Here is a 21,947-nt window from a genome sequence, read left to right as displayed (position 1 = left end):
GGCTGGACAGTGGTCAGGCAGAAAGGAACCTGGGAATACTGACTGACAGCAGCTGAACATGAACCAGCAGGCCCAAGAAGGCCAATGGCATCCTGGTCTGGACCAGCAATAGTGTGGCCAGCAGGAGCAGGGCAGGGATTGTTGCCCTGTACTCAGCACTGGTGAAGCCATACCTCAAATTCTGTGTCCAGTTCTGGGCCCCTCAATTTAGGAAGGACACTGAAGTGCTAGAATATGTTCAGAGAAGGGCAGTGGAGCTGGTGAAGGGTCTGGAGCATGGGTCCTAAGAAGCACAGGTCCATAGTGAGAAGCAGCTGAGAGAGCTGAGGTTGTTTAGGAGGCTCAGGGGGAACCTCCTCTCTCTCTGCAGCTCCCTGAAGGGAGGGTGTAGCCAGATGTGGGTTGGGCTCTTCTCCCTGGCAACCAGTGACAGGCTAAGAGGCCAGAGTCTTATGCTGTGCCAGGTGATGTTTAGGTTAGGGAGGGAGGACATTAGGAGGCATTTATTCACAGAAAGGGTGATTGGGAATTGGATTGGGCTGCCCAGGGATGTGAGCGAGTCACTGTCCATGGAGTTACTAGGGAAGGACTGGATATGGCACTCAATGCCAGGGTCTAGTGGACAAAGTGGTGTTTGGTTATAGGTTGGACACGATGATATCAAAGGTCTTCCAACCTAGTAGATTCTCTGATTCTATGAAGATGGGAGTAGAAAAGATAGTCATCAGGGACCATACCTGGAACTGCTGTGCAAAGACATTCAAATTAGTGACTGGACAGTAGAATACCCCATAGGATCCTGCTATTGGTAAAGATCCATCAGTAAGAAAACAAGGTCACTGAAGTTTTAGAAAAAGAAGCTAACACGAACAGCAGGACATTTCAGAAAGGAAAATGCATGTCAATGCACAAGTGCTAAATACACTTTTCCAGTACAAGGAACATTTCAACCAGGGATGTTTTTCACGTTATTGTCTTGTTCTGTGCTAAATGAGAGTTTGTAATTTCAGAAATAAGACACTTTTCTTAAAAAAGTATCTCATTCTTGGTTTTACTGTGAATTTCTTATCTCCTTACTTTATGTCTTTATTCTTAACTATTTATTTTTCTGGCTTTGTATCACCATTCACATGTCAACAGAGCACATTACTCCTCAGCCCTGCCATTTGCTATGTGCCTGTACCAAAGGCACTCTAAACTTAGAGGCCTCTTTTGATACTGGTTAGGCAGTGAAAGTATATAGGCATTTCAGATTGCAAATATGTCATGACACTAAATAGTCCAGTTCAAACTGCTTGGGTTTTGAGCATGTTTATTATTAGTGTGGGTTATTGAAGGCCGTAGCATGTTTTGTTTCTTTGCAGGCTTTTTCCTTTAAAACATGGTAGTTTTGCACCTAAAATTAATCATATTTTAAGTTCCAGTTCTGAATTCTCACTGTTCACTGTTGCAAGAGCAGATAATTCATGTATTGCATTTGTCACAGTTTTGGCTGGGATTTTATTCTCAGCAGCTAATGCTGTGTTTTATCCTGGTATATATATAACAATACCCTAGAAAGGCAGTTCACAGAGTTGTCCAAGAGCACAGGCAAATGTATAGTGTGAGAGAAAAAAATAATAAATCTTACTCCACTCATGCTTCCTCTTTAACCTTTCTTATGATTCAGGTCTGGTTGTTTAAATTAACAATATTTAGTAGACACCATGATTGTAAGTAAGATTCCCTAAATAAATTGGGGAAATAATTAATTTTGAAAAAAGCTATAAAAGAACAGTGGATAAAGAAAATATCATTACTAACACAGTGCCCAGGAGCTCAAATTGCAACAGTAAAGCATGTAATTACATATTGTTCCTCATGTCCAACAAAAATGCCATTATATAAGTATATAATATAAGAAAATATACTGTAGGGAACACACGAAAATCATCAAGCTGCAAGGAACAATCATTTCTGGCAAGTGAATGATTTCTTAGTAGTTTTAGTCTGCAACTTACTGTTTAGTATAATTTCAAAAAAGAAGATATGAAGTGTTGGCCATTATCTCCTGGGGTAATAAGCTATCCTCAAAAAGATGTGCAGGAGTATTTATAGTGCAAATGCAGTTCCTTATGGAAAATGCAGTCAGGCATCACTCTTACTGCTATGGATTTTGCGTTATAGAGACATCTCAGTGATACTGCTGGATAGTGGTGGCTTATGGTTCCTCTGAATAGATTATTAGATTTTTTTTTTTTTTCTGCTTGAAATTTTCCATCCTTATACGGCAATAAAAATGTTGGAGCAATCATATCAGTTTGCTTTAGGAAAATTGATTGTCATCATGCTTTTTCACAACTCACACTGCATGCATTTATGAGACTGAAAGGAAGGTGAGAGCTGCTAAGAAATACAAGCTCCTGAAAAGGTCTTTGTCATAATTTTCCTAAAGGAATTTTCTTTCTCAATGCATAGATAACAAATAGCAATGAAAATTTCAGCGCTATTCAGCCCTATAGTTCTTCTGTTACTCAGAGTTCATAATTTACTTAAGAACCACTAGTTATGATGTCATTACCATAATAATGGAAATTTGTTACTCATTCTGCATTTCATAACAATAACAATCTTATGTAACAATGCTTATATACTATGAGACTTCTTGAGATGGATAAACTTTGCCTGGCCAGTATGCTAATTCATGTTTGGAAGCAATTATCAGAGATGAGTAGTGTCTGTGGTAGCTGATAGCTCTGAACTATTTGTTAGGTATAGCTCTGCTCCCTAAAGGACAAAATTGTGTGTCTGTGCTTGTGGCATTCCAAAGAGTCAGGTACACTGACACAGAAACAGACACAGACACTTACACAGTTACTGTGAGCAACAAACCAGGTTGATATAGACAGAGCAATGCCTTTACTAGCACCCAAGTATCCATAACCATCCCCTTCCTTGAACATTAACACAGTCCAGTCCTTTTCTGCCTTTCCAGGTAATCTGGATCGGATGTTTTTTAGTGAAACATGAACACACCTTCACTCCCTATATTCATAAGCACAGCATGTTCCTCAAATAACAGTATAGAAATTAATTGAAATTTATCCATGTACTGTCTGTGGCTGGGTGTCAAGTCCCTTACCCAGTCCTTGGTGCAAAGCTTGGATCTTTCTCTGAACCATGTCTCAATGAAAGAGTCCACTATTTCCCTAGTGCACTGGGCACAAACAGATTTATCCCAACAGTAGGCAGCCTAAGACACTTTAGGCTTCCAAGTGCTGTTTCTAGGATCTGTAAGACCCTCATTGCTCTGTAAAGTGTGTTCCCTTCTTCTGCACCCTTGCCCTCCTCTCTGACCAAGCAGAGTTTCAGTTCTTTGGACTGACTTCTTTCTGTTGAGCATGGTGTCTGTCCTCAGCCTAATTTTGCATGTACCAGGTGTGGAAATCCTTGCCTGGCATGGGAGACTGAATGGGACTGAAAACACCGTTAGCAGTGAAAACAGGCAACTTTATTTCCACAACTAAGTCAGATTCAGGATTTGCGTGCACACAGAGGAGAAGCATGAGCAGGATAGGGCAGGCCTTAGACACTGAGCCTGCCTTTGGATCACCAGGCATTGCCCCAGAAGAAAATGGTCATGGTCTACTGCAGCCTGCACTGGATCCTGTTCATCCTCCTTCTCTAGCCAGTTTTCTCCTTAGTACCTGAAAGAACTCCTTCACCTGAGTAAAAAATTCCACCAGCTTCTGGAGTGAAAATGGGCAGGAGCTAAACCTGTCCGATGGTGTTGGTATTGGCCTTGGCTTCTGAGGGGGGGGTTAGGGCAGTCATAGAATGTCCTGATGCCCTTCTGTCTGGCTGCGGGTCTATCTGGACCAGAATCCAGTCAGAGAAGTGCTGAACAGAGGTGTAGACTGTAGGCTGGTTTGCTGTTGCACAGCCTTTCCCCCAGCTGGCCACACCAACAAGCCAGAAGAAGGCAGCATTGTTATCTTTGCACACCAGAGGACCACCGCTGTCACCCTGCAGTGGAGCAAGAGAGGAATAAGGTAATATTAGGTAGCTGCTGTCAGCGCTAGAGCTGTCTCCTTCTCTCTCACAGCCCTTGACAGAGCTGTATTCCTGGTAGAGAAAGTCTCAGCTCAGGTGCTGGAGTCTCCAGAACCTTGTCTGGGAGCAGGTCAGGGGCTTGTACAGTAGGGCTGTCTCTTGTCTCTGCACAGTAATCCTGGATGTGCAGGATGGATGTTCCAGGGCTGGCATGTGGACCTCTGGACTGCCAAGAGCACTAGATGTGTTTTCTGGGTGTAATGCCTCTGGAACAATGGGGGCACTGGGAAAGGACCTGCAAATCGGGAAGAGGAAGGAAGCCCTAACGGAGGGCAGCTGGGGCTGGGAGGGTGACTGGCCAGGCAAAGCAGGCCCTGGACTGTGTTGGGGTGGTGCTGCTCAGGCTGCCTGTGCTGCTGGGGGCTGAGTGGCTTGTCTCACGCTCCTACCTGGCAGGGGTCGATGCCACCCACTGAGTAACCAGCACACAGATATTGAGTGTGGATGGCCTCTGTGCTCCAGAGGCTGCTGTTACAGAGCTGGACATCAATGAGGTGGACCTTGGCCTCCTGTAGGATGTCACTTGGTCTTTGAGCTGTGAGCACAGAAGAAAATGAACATACAGCAGTTCCTTGGCCATTCTCCTCCCTTGTTGGGGGGTGAAGCCCTGCCCTAGGGCTTCCCTGGGGTTCCCTAGGCAAATACCATGTTGCTCTGCTTTCCCCTTTTTGTCTGGCTTTGGGAAGTGGTCCAGGACTACTTCTCCAGGAGGCAGACATCTGGCAGCCTGACTCTGGCTTTGGCCTCTGCTGTTGGGAAGCCCAACCCATCTCCCTTATGTGCCAAGTTTGCTTTCAGGGCATTTGTCCCTTTTGGGAACCCACCTCTTGTAGTGGTAGTACCCCAGCCAGCAATGTAACAGGCTTCCAGCTCTGACACTTTCAGTGTGGTGTCAGGCACACAGCCCAGCTGTACGTAGTGGCTGCACATGACAGGCTGGTCCAATTTCAGCAAGGCAATGTTGTTCCTCTCCTCACCAGGAATATAGTGTTCATGAACGCGTAGCTGCTTAATCTGGCGCACTTGCACCTCAGGGCCCAGCTGAGTCAAACGGGTAGCCCCAGCCACCACATGCCACATGTTGGTGTTCCTAAGAAGGACATGGAGAAAGAGATGAGAGGGAGCAGAGCCATGTGCTGCAGCAGCACAGGAGTTCCCTGTCCTCTGCTTTGCAAGTCAGATAAGAAAGCAGTGTGTATGACTGCCCTAGCATGACTTGAGCTCTGAGAATGTTAACCTAGAGGCTTATAGGAAGCAGTGGCAAGAGCACAGAGTGTTCTCTTGAGTAGTCTCTCAGTTGGGGTCTGCAGTGCACAGGCATTGGGCATACTGCAGGGACACAGAATGGCAGTAGCCCATGGTGCTGCCGACACGGTACCTGTTGGTGTAGTGTAGATACACCCATTCCCTGCTGCTCCCTACCTGGCATTGATGAAGCAGTGGGCAGCTGTGAGGACCCACTCTGTGCTGATGAGGGACCCTCCACAGATATGCCCTGTGCCTGGTTCCCAGGGATCCTGGATGCTGACAATCCCAGCCCAGGCTCCTGGTTGGACAGCTGTGCCTTCAATGATGTGCAGTTCGCCATAGTCTGGAGCCATGGGGTCATAGTCATAAGCCATGGGCCCATAGGAAGCAGACATGGGCCAGAGACCACAGGTCCCTCTGTAAACAGAAAGTCATTGCTTGATGGCTTGCTGCTGCTCAGGTTGAAGGTCAGCCAACTTCCCTCCCCACATGGCATTGTTTGCATGGACAGCAGAGCCAGGGAATCCCATGGGACAGGTGTCTGTCCACCCCTGTTTCTGCTTAAGCCTCCATAGACAAGTTGTGCTGCAGCTTGGGTACTGTCAAGGAATTGAAGCTCCTGCATGGGGGTAACAAAACTGTGGTGTGGCCAGAGGGGATGGGGAACACCCCTCAAATGTTGTCCAAACTACCTTCAAGAGCCTGAGGCCACTTACCCACAGGTGTCCCATGTGCTGAGCACAGACCTACACATGGCCAGTAGGACAAGGAGGCATAGCAAATTCATCACTTCCTGTGGCATGCATCAACTGCAAGGAGTGAGGGCTCATTCAGTGCAGCCACCAACTACTGCAGTACCTTTGGCCCCAGGGCTGATGTCACAGAGCAGCTGGTTCAGTGTTTTGGGCACAGTGGCTTTATTGGGTGGACAGTGGAGGGGCAGCATAGAGTCATAGAGTCATAGACTTCTTTGGGTTGGAAGGGACTCTAAAGATTATCTAGTTTCAACTTCCCTGCCTGAATACCTTACTCTAGAGCAGGATGCTTGAAACCCTATCCCACCTGGCCTCAAATACTTCCAGGGATAGAAAGGCTTCTTTAGATGGCCTGTGCCAGTGGCTCTCCACACATGAAAGTTCCAAGCAGGAAGGGAGGCAGAAGCTGGGACTGTACATTCCTGACAGGCTCCAGTGAATGCTCTGCTGGTTGGATGAGGGTGTGCAGGCCTTGTGGCAGGCAGCAGCCTTTGGCTTCCAGCACTGACTGTTAAAAGCTCACAGGAATATACCTCATGGGGCATCACAGCATCTTTGGAAAGTTCACTGACACCTTGCTCTCTGCATCAGTTTGCCAACAGGTCCTTCCAAAAAATATTCGAGAGCAGTATGCATGTGTTTGGGTGCTGAGGATCCAATCCAGTTACAGCTGTGGTGGGTAAGCAACAAAGTGCAAGCCCAAGTGCAAGCCCAATAAACCAAGTGCTCCCAAGCAGTGTCAACGCTCCTACACAAAGCACAGTGAAACACAGATGCAGAACAGTCCATGTTGGCCATGCCAGCTACAGTAACACTACCTGACAGACTCCATGTCCTTGCTGTTTGTGGCTTCTGTTGCTGTTCTGGGCCCACACTGACAAGGACAGTTTCGGCATCTGAGATGTGTAGCCAAGGACATTCTGTTTGAAGTAGAGAGGGAAGGATGGCCCTACTCTCAGCCCCACACGCCAATCTCCATGGCTTTGGTAAATCCCATACCAGTCTCATCTCACCAGTCTGGCTGCTGCAGCCTTGTTCACCTGCTGGAGTGCAGGACAGTCATAGCAGAAAAGCAGAAGCCAGCCACATCTATTGAAGCTGCTGAGCAGAGCTAGGTCCCTGGAGGGGATAAACAGTGTCTCTCTTCTGGTGTCTTTTCACAGAAGCCACCTGTGCTGTTCTACCCTGCCTCACTTTACAAGACTTTGCCACTTAAACCCAATGCAAGGTTGCAGAGAAAAGCCATGAGAACGCAACAGAGAGGTGGTCAAAAGGGCCTAATGATGAGAAACCCGGTTTGGCTAACTTCTCAGGGAGAAGGGAAAAGATCAGGAACAGAAGCTTGGTACTAAAGGAGACTTCAGCCTGGCAAGAAATACTTCACGGCATCTAGTTGATGTTAGGTAAGCTCAAACAGAAGGCAAGAGGAGGTCTGTTGTTTTGATTTTTACCAGTAAGTGAAATTACTGTTAAGGCAACTTGTGAAAGTAAGTCAGGGACAAATAAATTTGAACCCTAGTGGGCACTGTCCATTCTTGGGTGAATCATTTTTCTGCTGGTTTACCTTAAAGAAGAGGGTAACATTTTCCCAAGTGGGCTTGAGTTTTGGAAAGTACAACCCTGCTCCAGGAGATCATTCCAAAGCAGGTGGCTTAGACAGGTGCAACTTTATGATTTTGCTTCAAAGAGATCCTGATGGCCCAGGTGTGACTGCTCCAGAAAGTCTACCCAGGCAGTTCCACTGGGCCATTTTGATTCCAGTCTGAGATGCAAATTCTGTTGAGGCACCACATACATGCAAAGCACCCTAAGCCCACTCTTTGTAATCCTTCGCTAAGCCTTCTGCCATAATTTGATTCTTTATGCAAGCACTACATGGTTCTCAAACATCTGCTTGGAAAGGTTTTGGAGGAAAATATTTGAATGGAATATATTTAAACATGAGGATTGTTTAAAAAAATCTCATTTTGGGATGAAATTTCTGTAGCTCTAAGGGTTGAAAGTTTTCTTCTTTAATGTTTCTGGAAGAGCCTATATTTTGCTCTTGTAAATGATACTCACACAATGTTCTGTGTATCTATTCTGACATGAGAGACAGGAAGGCATGAAAGCAAATAGAAAAGGGGAACAATAGAGAAGATAAAAAGATGGGGGAAAAAAGTGAGTACTTCAGTTTACAAGAAAATACCAAACTGAAGTAAGGAAATGATCAATTGGAGATCAAAATATGTGAAAATCACATATTCTGAAAAGAAGAGTTGGAAGTATACCATAATGTTTCAAAATTGACAAAAAAGGAGTTTTGCATTAAAAAATTGTATTTGTGTATTCATTAATCTCCAGTAAGTATAAAAAAAAAAAAGTGGTTTAATGTACCTTATTTGCCTTGCTTGACTGAACTGAACTGGCAAGCATAAGAGTATGCCTTTTGTGAACCCGTCTTTCAATTTTAAAGTTATTTGCAGAAAGGTCTGCACCTCAAATCAACAAGACATCTTCCTCTCTCTGATTCCTACCCCGGACTCTGTAGCTGTCAGTGCTATGTGTGTGAGGGGTGAGTGATCCACAGCACAGTTTGGTCCTGAGCAAGTGCAAACTGTGTTGGTTACCCTGGACAAAAGGAATCAGGGGAGACCCTACTGCTCTATTCAACACCCTGAAAGGAGGCTGTAGTGAAGTGGGGGTTGGTCTCCCAGGTAACAAGCAGTAGGACCAAAGAGCCAGCCCTCAGGTTGCTCCAGGCAAGGTCTAGGTTAGGAAAATTTCTTTACCAAAAGGCTTGTCAAGCTTTGGAACAGGCTACCCAGGGAAGGGATTGAGTAGCCATCCTTGTATGTATTTAAAAACCACAAAAACATGGCTTAGTGGTGGTCAGTGCTAGTACAGTATAGCAAACATATGGACAGGGGTAAAAGATCACTTGAGTTACTGGTGTCACTTGATATTCTTTGTTGTGCTCATTTAAGTTCTTTCCTTAAGGACGTCTTCTGAGATGTCTTTAAGACACAGCCATCTGGACATCTTCCCTTTATGCAATTAGCATAGGACTAGTAATGCAGAATTTATTACTATTAAGGAATATTGACGAAAGGTCTAGATGAATTTATCCACTTTGAAAAAAGTTGTTTTAGTTTAGGATTTGGGTGATGATATAACAATGAGGACAAACATTCAAAGTTACCCTTTTTTAAGTGCTTCTTGAAAAGTTAGAAGGCTTGACCATGGTTTTGTATCTAGACCACACTTCTGTGACAAGGAAAGAGCTTCCTTGCTGTTTCCCCTTTCCATCCCCTTTATGTTACCTGGAAGTAAAGATACCTATGCAACTTTTCAATTAATTGATAAGTGAGTAATGTGCAGGAAGAAGATTACTTCAAGCATGTATATTTTCAGTTCAGATTTCATACTGGAAAGTACTTAGAATATAGATCAAATGCACATTTGCATATTGATAGTACCGAAATTTTGGTTTTCCTCATTCTTTTGGTATAGGTTGACCTTTATTTTCTTATTTGATATCAATAAAAATAACAGACCTGTAAAAGAGTTGCACTCATCCCTGTTTTGATTTATACAAGGTCCACTCCCAATTCTGAAAAGCTCAAGATTACAAAAGTAGTTTAAGAGTGCCTCAGCCCTTCTTCCTATTTTCTGCTTGGTGTGTCTGTTCTTTCAGAGGCATAGTGTGAAATGTCTCCACATGTCCACTCTAGGGAATAATGACACCTCAGTGCTGTATAGTGTGTCTGTGGAAAGGTAGGAAGGCTGAAATTTGGCCTTTTGGAAGGCAGAAGAAAGGGAAAGAATTGTTTAGCCACACTTCACCTGGCATTTACAGGTGTCATTTACAGTTAGGGTACCTGGATTTGGTTGAAACACAGAAAAAACCTATTTTTCTCCGAACACTTTATATGTTTCTAGATACCAAAAATATTTTTATAGGATCAACCTGTGCAGCCTGTACAGTGCAACTGTGGATGAGTGTTTTTGACAACCTATTGTGGTAAGTTTGTATGTCTGGGATCTAATTTCTTGTTTTTCCCTCTCCCTCTCTCACTCTCTTCCCCAGATCCTACAGCTACAGTACCCTCCTTGTTTAACAGAGCACAGTGGCTGTTGAATAAAGAGCCAGGAATTAACTCCACAAGTGTGAACAGAGCTGCTGGGAAAAGCTAACTACTGTATGTAATATTCCTGGTTTTGCTGTTAATAACAGATGCCTAGAGATATGAACACATTAGGAATCAGAGAATCACAATTTGTTTAGACTGGAAAATACCTTTAAGATCATCATGTCCAATCGTGAACCAGGCACAGCCAAGTCTACCACTAAACCATATCCCTATGCGTCCCATCTATATGAATTTTAAATCCTTCCAGGAATGGTAACTCAGCCACTCTCCTGGACAGCCTGTTCCAATGTTTGGTCACTTTTTCTGTGAATAAATTTTTCTTAATATCCAATCAAAACTTCCCGATGAGAACTTGAGCTTATTTTCTCTCGTGCAGTCACCTGTTACCTGGGAGAAGAGACTGACCCCCACCTGGCTACAGCCTCATTTCAGGCAGTTGTAGAAAGTGATAAGGTCCCCCAAGCCTCCTCTCCTTTTCTCTACCTAAATACCCCTTGCTCCCTCAGCTGCTCCTCATGAGACTTGTATTCAGAACCCTTTACAGGTTTATTGCTCTTCTCTGGACACACTCCTGCACCTCAATGCCTTGCTTGTACTGAGAGGCCCAAAATTGAGCACAGGATTTGAGGTGTGGCTTCCCCAATGCTGAGTACAGGGGACAATCCCTGCCCTGCTCCTGCTGGCCACACCATTGCTGGTGCAGGCCAGGATGCCATTGGCCTTCTTGGCCACCTGGGCACTGCTGGCTCATGTCCAGCTGCTGTCAGCAGCACCCCCAGGTCCTTTTCCTGTGGGCAGCTTTGCAGCCACTCTGCCCCAGCCTGTGGCACTGCCTGGGGTTGCTGTGACCCAAGGGCAGGAGCCAGCACTGGCCTTGTTGGAGCTCACACCATTGGCCTCCGGCAGATCAACACTCCCACCCAGCTTTGTGTTGTCTCTGAGCTGGGTGAGGGTGCCACTGTGACCAACTGTCTTCCTAATGTGCAGCTAGCTTCCCTCATTGTTTCTAAAACAAGTGACTTGACCTTGATTTTCCTCTTGCCATCTACAAATGAAAGGGAAAGAGAAGGGAGCCAAATGAGCAGGTTTCTGTATAATGAAACAACCCTTTTTAATATGTAAGGATCCTTTTTTATTTTTTTGTCACTTGAATTTAGCACCCACCAGTATTCATCTTTCTTACGGGTAAAAACCTATGGGGGACCTAGTTAGGAAGAATGTGGGAAAAAAGTCTTTCTTACCACTCTGGGGAAAAAAAACAACCAATACTGGCTATCTTTAGGCTAAGTAGTTTAAGTAGCAATACCAGCTGCTGTTGCATGGAGACCCTAAAACCTGGCCAGAAATCTGGAAAGACCATCAGATAACTGATGTGACCTTCTGCACTCAACTGCTTTTGATACTATAAATGCATAAGAGAAAACTCTCATTTTTTAAAATAAATTTCAGCCTGTCTTTGACTGTAGCACGGCCATTCTGGCTCTCTGACTCTCTGGCTTTCAATTAGAGAACAGAGTAGTCCCTAGGACTGCAACACATGTTTACATCCTGAATGAAGTACATGTTTGGCTTTGATTTCTCAGCTGAGATTCTTTTTCTGTTTAAGACCAGAAATTAATTGCTCTATAAAAGCAGTTATAATATAATTAAATTGTTGCTTCTTTAAAAAAATCACACATCACCTTGTGTCACCCTTTTTCTGTAGCTAGATATTAACTATTAATGGATTAACTTGGAGCAATGTGATACAAGACTTTACATTAAATATGCTTTACTTAAAAACAAGTTTGTGAGCAATGGTAGATTAGGATTATGATATGTGATTAAGGAATGAAAAATTATGTGAAAAGATTCCATTTGCTGGCTGACCACTCCTAAGTTTTTTCTAGGGGACAACCTCTATTAAGTAATTTTGCTTTCTATACTTCATTTAGTTTTCAAGTATTTCCATACTGTCTTAGCTCAATTTACCCAAATGAGCATTGCAGAAGAAGACACTAAAATGTGTTTATCTTATAATAAACAAAGCAACCTCTAAGCCAAAGAAACCCACTCTTTATTTTCTCTGAGTGATTAATTTCTGGACAAAAAAAGTTATTGTTTCTTGCCTGAATAGAACAGTCTTTGATAGATGTGTAAAATATGCATCAGTTATATCAGTGATTCTTGAAACTAACATGTTCATGCGTGAGTGCTGATTTTATGGTATGTTTCTGCAAGAGGGGCGATGTTTATCAATAAATTCTGAAATACACTTCTGTTAATTTGTGTTGATAATTGCCTTTTATTAATCTTTTAAATTAGAACTGTCAAGAATTTATAATAGTACATACATTAAAAGAAAATTGACATATGTGGATTTGTATTTAGTTTAACAGCTAATAGTAACATTTTTAATATTAAAAAAGGTACCAGAGACTCTGCATCAGTTATAAGAGTTAAGAAAATGGCAGACTTCTAATAACTCACTCAAACTATCTGCTGAGAAGGCCTCCATTTTGGAGTAGGCAATTGTTAAGCAGCAGTTCTTTCACCTGTCTCCAGCTCTGGGATTCTTTATCTTAGCATTTTGAAATCTCAGTCAATTTGTCTCCCCGTAATACCCGAGTTATCCCTTTTTTCTACTTACAGACCTTTTCAATATATTATAGAAATATCTCTTGGAAGAGAAAACTAAGTATAGGACCATCTTGCTGAGTGTTATTTAAGGATGAAACTTCTGTTGTGAAGAATTATGTTTCACATTAAAGACAAACTTTAATTTCCTGTGATTTCCTGATTTGTTGAAGTTGTCTGAGTGGTAAGAGGAAAGAGAAATTAGTATTCTCTGTCCTATCATTGCAAAAGAAGATGAACTTTCAATTTTTCTAGGTAAGAAATTATTTTGACTAAAATACGCCACTGTATTTTACAATGGTGGTCAGCTCTTGTAGGACAGGAAATAAAGCACACGTACTGTAGAAGAACAAGTTTCTGACCTATTTTTACAGTTATAGTTTATTTTATTTTGTATTAGCAGTGGTTACTTATATAAGTCAAAATTCTATTTAGGATGTGTGACAAAGAGCAAAAGACAAAAGCTTTATATAACTTCAGTAATGATTTAGTGCTGTGACAAAATAGTTGACATTTACTTACTTGAAATAATGTGTACTTAAATCCTTTGCTGTTTCCTTTTGTTATGCATGACTGGAGGAATCAGCAGTATGCCAAGATGCACTCTGCTAAGTACATATATTGGCGTTGGAAATGAAGGACATCATTTCTGGTTTAAATGCAGAGAGGAAAAAGAAATCTACCTGCTGCAATCCATTCCAACTGAGCAGGGACCTTAATTAGGTGTTTAGAGCAGCATATTTTGGAAGAAAAAAAGTTAATTACAGATCAAAATAAGCAGGAGGAAGGAGGCATCAATTCTTCCACAAGAAGAAGAAGAAAGTATTTCTAAGTAAAACAGGCTGTGCTCTGTTCTCATTCTTATGCTGTATTTAGCATAAAGATATGCAAATACAGCTGGTGGAATTGATTATTTTTCCTGGAAGTACCTATGGAAAACACATTGTTTCCTGTTTTGTATTTTTGACTCAGACCTATATGAAAATTCCACAGTAAAGCTACAAAACAAATACTGTTGGGGTGTGTTCCTAATTTTCTGCCAGAGCTAGCCAAGGCCTTTTAAGGCACGCGATCTCTGTCACAGCGGAGCAGAGAGTGTGTGCTTTCAGCACTGCAGCTTGGGTGCCATCGGGCTCGGTTGGGCCGCCCTGAAGAGGGACACACGCGGCTGCAAAATACCCATGGAGTCTAATGAAAATTAATTAATTTTCATTGGCATATGAAAAGTGCAGCACTAAAAAGTATCAATTTCCTTAGATTTGACCTGTGACATTGACAGGGCCCAGCTTTCTTATGTTTTGGTTTGGTTAATATTGGTTTCAAGTCTAAAAGCTTTTTGTGAGGATAATTATGAGGAAGTTTACTGTTTTTCTAAAATCTCTGTTCTTATTCTCGGCACCCATTGCATGAATGACTTCAAAGATGATGCAAGTCTATTTATTTATAAGCAAAAGAAACTTAGTAAGTTTTGAAGCAACAAAAAAAGTAGAAATCACTTTGAGAGTGCTATCACTCATTTGTAAGAAAGCACGAAGTAAAATGTTCAAATTGTGTGTTACATCTAGAAATACCCTAAGTTATATGAAGGGGTATTCTAGTTTGAAATTTGAAAGTAAAGGATAACATTATGTGTTCATAGTTGCTAGCCACTTAACCATATTGAGTTCAATAATGTTGACTACTGTTCTTACATACATTAGTTCTTAAGAGTGCTCAGTTGTGAAATCCTGCCACAGCACACTAACCATATTTAATAGGATCTCCTTGTCAGGCTTCATTAAAGTTTTTTTTTAATTTTTTCTTCTCCATTCAGCCCCTGCCCTCCCATAACAATTACCAGAACTCTGAAAGAAAAAGCAAAGGCAAAGAATTCTTCTCAAAAGAAAAAAAAAGGTCTTATTCACAATAGCAAGAGATAAATTTCAGAGCATTTGTAAGGCTTAAAAAAATTACAGGTTTTTGTGCATGGTGGAACATTCTGCCAACACATATGGCCTAACTCTCTTCTATGTCACTGCTTCAAAGTCTCCCAGATGCAAATATTTACCTCTGTACCACATGGATGGATGGATAGTAGGGAAGGGGCAGTTCTGGGCAATTTTTTCTGATTTAAAACAGCTCCCTACTAATTTTACAGCATAAGGTAAAAAAGAAAAGATTGGACTTCACCAGATAGCGAAACCTTTCACTTCTGTAAAGGCAATGGTCTGAGATGTTATACTTAAGAGCAAAAGAAAGCCTCTGCCTTTGCAAAGTAAACAACAGTGGATTTGGCAGCATTTCACCCTTGCTTGCACAGCTGCAAATCAAAAGACTTACAATCCAAATTTGAAATAATGTTTTTTTTTTTTTTTTTTTTTTCTTTTTAATAAATCCAGTAATGCCACAGAGAACTGATTTCCTGGCGTTATTCCAATGATATTTTTCTGACATACACTGGCCAAGTGTTGTGCTTACATTTTCAATTTCATAAAACTCTTTATTAAATACTAAAAAGCTGCCAGTAGTTTTTACTACAGAGTAAAATAAAAAATATATTGGAATTTATTAAGTTTACTTAGTTCAGCTAGTGCTGTAAGCTGTAGAATTGTATATTTTTATTAGAAGCATTTTATTCTTTCATCAATTTATAGGTATGGATAGACTATATCATAATACAGCATCTGAAAACAGAGGTTACTAATAGACCTATTGGTGTTGTATAAAATCACTTTGCAGCTGTGCATCACTGTATGTGAGTCACATGAGAAGGGAATATTGAACTTCCTTTTTTTTAATCTGAAATTTAGCTTGCACTAACATTTAAACTTGAATTGTACCAGACTCGGTTTTATTCCTGAGAGATCATTTGATAGAAAAAGAACTATTTCTTTGTATTTGTTTTTACTCTTTTACAGTAAGCTCGCATAGGTTCACTGGTCTTACTTTTTAAAATATTCTTACCAATATTCTAGGTTATTGAACAAAACCCACATCATGTTCATGATGTGAATGTAAGATGTCAGAAGATCTTTGAGCAGTATGCAGCATTCATGCTTTAAACATTCAGCACCTGTTTCCAGGACTTCCCTGTGTGAGGATAATCCTGTGGCTCACCACAGAAGTCTGTTAAATACTGCAATTTTCTCTCAATGGACTCAGCAATTTGGTTCATTTTGAGACATGAACCTACAGTCATCTTGCATACCCTTTGTAAGTGTTCTGAGATTTCTCTATGCCTATAGCAGTCTAACAAAACATATCTGTAAATTTCCTCCAGCATATGATAAAGAACTAAAAATGATAGGATATGTATGTTTTTCACCTTTTCTGTAGCTCTGTGAGAAGTATTGATAGTGCAAGCTATATAAATATCAATTTTTCGTTTGTGTACCTAGCAAATGAAGAAATCTACAGAATTGTAGAACAGATTTTAATGAGATCTCTCTCCATGTAATGTCATCCACTAGCACACAGTGATTTTTATATATTTATGCTTCATTCTGAACAAGTGAGCTAGAGTCAAATCAGAAATTCAGATATCATACTAATACCAAAAACATAACTGCAGTGTTACCTCTAGCACAATACAATCAGCCTTTAGCCTTCCACATGCTGTTGAAAGGCTAGTTTGAATGAAAAGCCCCAGGAAAAGACTCTCCTCCCCTGAGGAAGTTACATGCTGCTCAAAATAATTAAGAAACAGCTGTAGTTTCAGAGATTTTTCTCCAAGTCAACGACCATTTGCAGATATTTAAAGATAGTTTATGACATTATGGAAAGTAGTCCCTAAAACTTTGGGAATTGTAAATGGCTGGAGCTTCCTGGGTGAGGCCATGAAACCACGGAAGGTAGCATCAATTATGACAACTGTGATATCAAAAAACAATTTTGCTGCATCTGGATCTAACTGCAGTGAAATAACTACGTTGGTGTTAATTTGCTTAACTAAGTTTCTCCATGTTGTGCTTTTTTTTTTTTTTTTTTTTTTTTTAGATTAAAAAAAACCTGAAAAAAGAGGGAAAAAAAAGGCATTTAGAGGTTGGAAGAATAAGTCTCCAGACTTCAAGTATTTTATTCTTCCTTAAGCCCTGGCATGTGAGATACACATTTCTATGTTTCATAATTCAAAACACACATATTTACAATTGTGCATTGACCAAATGGGAGCTAAAACTGGGGAAAGATGCACTGTCACAGTGTAGCTGGAGAGCCAGCAGGATAGAGGACAACAGTTCAACAGGAGAGTCAGGCAGAAAAATTACTTTCTTGCTGTAAGCATCCAAGAGGGCATTGAATACTTGTTAACTGTTCAGGTTCAGCTGACCAGGTTGAACCCACACTGACTTTAGTGACACTGAGATGCACATATTTACAGACGAAACAAAAGTAAAGTCAAGAAAACAAAGAAAAGGGAGTGGGAAGTATAAAAACATCTTTCAGTGCTGCCCCTCCCCAGATTAGCCATTTCTCAGGCATGTCATCTCACAACACTAAATGGAGACTTCAGCCCGATTTTGGTGGGACTTCAGCATTTTTCTACAGGAGGTTTTAGATGTTCCTCGTGTAACTGGTTAGTCTGTAGTCAGATATCCAATGCATCACAATTCCAAACTACTGCCAACAAAGCAATGCTCAATGGCTCAATGGAACTTAAGATAATAAATCTTATGTTTAATGGCCTCTGAACAAAAGTCAGTGTTAAGCTTTTACTCTGAATTGCTATTTTTAATTTGATTTTTTTTCTATAGTAAACATTTGTGAGTATCTGTGAAGCAATCCCAATCTTTAGCATTTCTTCAGTGGTGCAAGGGGAGACTTGTTTTCAGATACGGGTAGTTTTCTATGCTACATAGAAAAGAGGTGATACAGCTAACACTGCAGAGATCCTAAATGCACATTAATCAAACACTCATAGAAACATTAATAAAGAAGGATATTACCACAAAGCATGAAATATACCTGGGTTCAGGAAATAGCACAGAACTGAACATGGTACTTCCTCTAAAATAAATCATTATCACACAAAATCCCGACAGAAAAAAAGTTTCCTATGCTAATTACATCTTGAGAGGAAGAACATGTGGTGACCAGTGACAGGACCTGAGGGAATGGCCTGAAGATGTGTTACGGGAGGTTTAGGTTTGACAGTAGAAAAACATTCTTCACCCAGAGGGTGGCTGGGCACTGGAACAGGGTCCTCAAGGAAGTGGTGACAGTACTAAGCTTGATGGAGGCATTTGGACAATGCTCTCAGATATATGGTGTGATTCTGGGGGGTATCTGGGCAGCACCACGAGCTGGACTTGATGATCCTTTTGGGTCCCTTCCAACTCAGCACATTCTATAACTCTGTGAACAGAATTTTCTCTCTCAGCCTTTCCTCCTAAGAGATCCTCCAGTCCTTCAATCACCTCTCTTGCTCTCTGTTGGACCCGCTCCAGGAGCTCCATGTCTCTGTTGTCCTGCTCCATGTCCTGAGGAGCCCAGAACTGGACACAGCACTTCAGGTGAGGCCTCAGCAGGGCTGAGCAGATGGAAAGGATCACCTCCTTGGACCTGCTGGGAATACTGTTCCTAACGCCCCCAGGACACCACTGCCCCCAGGGCGCACTGCCGCCTCACGGAGCCGCGCTGCGCGCCCGCTCCCGCCCCGCAGCCGGGAGGCGCCCCGCGCGCTGTACGGCACGGCAGCGCGGCACTGTCGCGCGGTAGCAGCGCGGTGGCCAATGGGGAGCGGCGCCCGGCGTACGCAGCCGGCAGGCGCGGCCGGGCCACACGTGTGCGGTGGGAGCGGCGGGCCCGGGAGCGCCAGCGGGACCGTGGGATAGCGGAACAGAGGGACAGCAGGACACAGCGGGACATCGGGGCAGAGGGACACAGCAGGACACAGCGGGACAGAGGGACACAGCAGGACACAGCGGGACAGAGGGACAGCGGGCGTGCCGGGCCCAGCCTGCCTGCCTGCCTGCCTGTGCGCGGCCTCTGGTACCCCACCGTCCACTGGGAGGGTTTGATTTCGCCATGGGTGTTAACCGGCAGGCGCGGGCTGTCTTTCCCTCCCGGAGGAGCCGCGGCGGGTCACTAATGTTGTCTCTTGCTCCGTTTGCAGTGTTGCCGCGATGGAGAGCAAGGGTAAAAAGAAGTTCGTGGGGAAGAGTGGAAAAGGACCTCGTGGAAAAGCGCCGCACGGGAAAAGGAGATTTAAAAAAGATAATGGTAAGGAGGAGAAGGGTCATCAGTAAATGGTTACGGTTGTGTACTGGCGTGCTTGGAGTTCTGTATTTCTTCTCTCTTGGTAAATTCATGTTTTGAAACGGTTTGGCAGATTGTCTGCCTGGTCTTCAGTGAGACTTTGACAGTGTCTTCTCTCCTTTGAGATCCTCACAGAGGTGCTGATGAATTAAGGGCTGCAAGAGCAGTTGGTGAGGTAGATTGAAAACCGGCTGAACAGCTGGGTCCAGAGAGTGGTATGCTCTTTGGAGACCACTGATTAGTGATGGACCCCAGGGGTGAGTACAAAGTCGAGTTTAGTTCAACAGCTTCGTGGAGGACCTGGATGATGGGGCAGAGTGAAGCATCTTCTGATTTACAGGTGACACAGAGCTGCAGGGAGTGTTAGATGCCCCAGATGGTCGTGCTGCCCTCCAGGGGGATGTCAGTAGGTCGGATGAATGGCATGGCAGAAGCCTGGTGAAGTTCCTCAAGGAGCAAAGAGAAAAGTCCTGCAGCTTGAAGGGAACAGCTCCATCATGCACTGGAAAATACTGGGGAAAGCCCAGGGGCTCCTGCTGGTCAGAGTTGGATGTGAACCAGCAGTGTGCTCTGGTGGCTAGCTGCATCCTGGGCTGCGTTAGGAGGAGTGCTGGCAGCAGGTTGAGGGCTCTGTGCTTGCCCTCTCCTCAGCCCTGGTGAGGCTTCACCTGAAGTGCTGTGCCCCAGCTCTGGCCCTTCAGTGCAATAGAGATACAAACATGCTGCAGAGAGCCCAGTGAAGGGCTGCAAAGATGATGAAGGGACCAGGGCATCTCTTCTGGTAGGAAAGGGTTCAAAGACAGAGCCAGACTTTTTCTAGTAGTGCCCAGTGACAGGACCAGAGAACAGAAAACACAGATATTCCTTCTCAATATCAGGAAGAACTTTTTACTTGGGGAGTGCATGGGCACAGGCTGTCCCTGGAGATGGTGGAGTTTACCAGATTGGAGATAGTCAAAAGCCACCCAGACGTGGTCTTGGGCAGCTGGTTTTTAGTGGCCTTGTGCGAGCAGGAGGGTTGGACCAGATGACTTCGAGAGGTGCCTCCCAGCCACAGCCATTCTTTAACTCTGTCTTGCATTCAAAACTGTACTGACTGTGTGAGCCACTAATTCACTTTAAGCAGGTTGCATTGCAAGCCCTTCATCTCTGTTTGATTCACCTAAAATACTCTCTTGTTACAGTAATTTATTTTTTTTTTAAGCAACAGTAGTTATATTATAGCATTTTAATTTGTTTTGTGTTGGTTAATAGATTCAGGTCCACCGAAGAAAGTCTTTAAAAAAGGAGATGAGGAAGGAAAGCCTAAATCCATTTCCAAGAAATTTGGTAAAGGACAGTTAAGACCTGGAAAAACTACTGTCAAACAATTCAAGAATGAACAGCAACCATTAAAGTTTGCAAAGAAAAGAAAACTCCAGGATGGTGAAGAGGGAGGTGAGCAGATTTTTTAAGCCTGGATATTGAGGGAAACCAGGTTTTGGGAAACACCATTGTTCATCTAGATTTTCCTCTTTCTGATTGCCTTTCCAAATTGGCTGAATAACTCCAGGTTTACTTCCTGTTTAATCTTTGCTGTGGGAAAAATTACTGCACTTTATTAAGCTTGAGGCTTAGTCAAGTCATGAAAATCAACAGTTTGGAGTTTTCTTGGAAGTCAAAAGTAAGACACAGTAGCAAATTTTAAAATTGTCGTACTGTCCTAAAATTCTGTTTATTTTAATGGCAATGTTAAGTGGTCAGCTAGAAACTGGCAGTTGTTACACATGATTTGCAAACGCAGAGCTTTTGTAAAAGTACTTGCTATAAGCTTTGGAACAGAAATTCATTAAACAGAGTTGATTATCCTTTACATTTTTTCCTTTCTGTGGTCCGGACTATCTGGTCACATCCTCTAAGAGAAAAAAAAAGCATAATGGGTGTTAACACTGCTTTTATGTTTTGCAGCTTTTTTTCTTTCTGGTGTTTATGCAGAAAGCCTAAATAGTTGTCTGGTTTCATCACGTTTAAATGGACTTCTTTTTCAAATTAATTTCTTTTGCTTAAGATCTTCATCTTGTCTCATCCTCTCCTCTAAAGTAAAGCTCTACTGGGGCAGTTAATCAGTGTTGTAAAATGAGAAGTGGGATTTTAAATGAGGCGTTCTGAAGTTCTGCAGAAAGATGTCATTTGTTTGTGGGACAGTAGATTATGTCGAGTATTTTATTATTGCTGTTCTTGCATGTTTGCAGAATGGCTTCACATGGAATATGCACTAGATGTCTGAAAATCTAATAACAGTAGAATGTTTTTATTAGGCTGCTTTAAAAAAATGGAAACCCACAGCAAACCTTTAAATGTTATTCATAAGAGTAAATGAAAGCCTCTGTATATTGCACTACTCTCAAAGCATTACAAGTTTTTCTTGTCACTGTTGCTTTAGGAGAGTGATATAAAAATCAATAATATGCTTTGTAAAAAGGAAAACATGGGTTTTTGAATGGGTAAAACAGTTAAGTATATGCTGCTAAACACCAATAAACAGTGCTCTACACATTTAGGTGATGTCTTTAATGCATAATTTGTGACCCTTTTATAACATTATTTTGCCCTAGTTCGTTGTGTGACAGTGTACAAGGGTTGTGTAGTAAAATACTGTGCTTAAGGAATTGGAGTAAAAATATTAGACATGTAGAAAGGGTTTAACTTCTTTTATAGAGTTTTCAGATATGTGTCTTTGAGTTAGGGTTCTCCTTTTGGGAGAGGGGAAAGGTATGCATGAATTACCAGTAAACTAAAATGGGAGCATTATTGGGGCAGCCATAGCTGCTGAATACATCTTCAGTCAATTTTCAAACTATTAAGGGATTTATGATGCATCCTGTGACAG

The 21,947-nt window shown here is 42.4% G+C and overlaps 2 protein-coding genes across 4 annotated transcripts in view; one reads left to right on the top strand and one right to left on the bottom strand.

The window, feature by feature from the left end:
• Positions 1-3,650: 3,650 nt before the first annotated feature.
• On the bottom strand, positions 3,651-5,660 carry LOC121363619 (acrosin-like). Its single transcript, XM_041486081.1, is given in 5 exon segments — positions 3,651-3,776; positions 3,778-4,005; positions 4,482-4,627; positions 4,917-5,182; positions 5,515-5,660. Coding segments are annotated over 4 exon segments (756 nt in total). The 5' UTR covers positions 5,173-5,182; positions 5,515-5,660.
• Positions 5,661-18,593: 12,933 nt separating this feature from the next.
• PUM3 (pumilio RNA binding family member 3) overlaps positions 18,594-21,947 on the top strand; it is a 36,546-nt gene continuing 33,192 nt past the window's right edge. For 2 of the 3 annotated variants that reach the window (XR_005956770.1, XM_041486250.1), the window contains exons 1-3: positions 18,594-18,811; positions 18,936-19,042; positions 20,333-20,515. Coding sequence is in view for 2 of the 3 variants with exons in the window: in XM_041486250.1 (XP_041342184.1) it covers positions 18,946-19,042; positions 20,333-20,515 (280 nt within the window). In the remaining variant the exon portion in view is untranslated. The remainder of the gene's footprint in view (positions 18,812-18,935; positions 19,043-20,332; positions 20,516-21,947) is intronic. The other variant, XM_041486251.1, reaches the window with a different exon arrangement.

This window comes from Pyrgilauda ruficollis, unplaced genomic scaffold (genome assembly GCF_017590135.1).
Source record: "Pyrgilauda ruficollis isolate IOZ18807 unplaced genomic scaffold, ASM1759013v1 scaffold74, whole genome shotgun sequence".
Taxonomy (NCBI): Eukaryota; Metazoa; Chordata; class Aves; order Passeriformes; family Passeridae; genus Pyrgilauda; species Pyrgilauda ruficollis.
The sequence above is the reverse complement of the archived record's forward strand: the minus strand, read 5'-3'. Positions and strand labels throughout refer to the sequence as shown.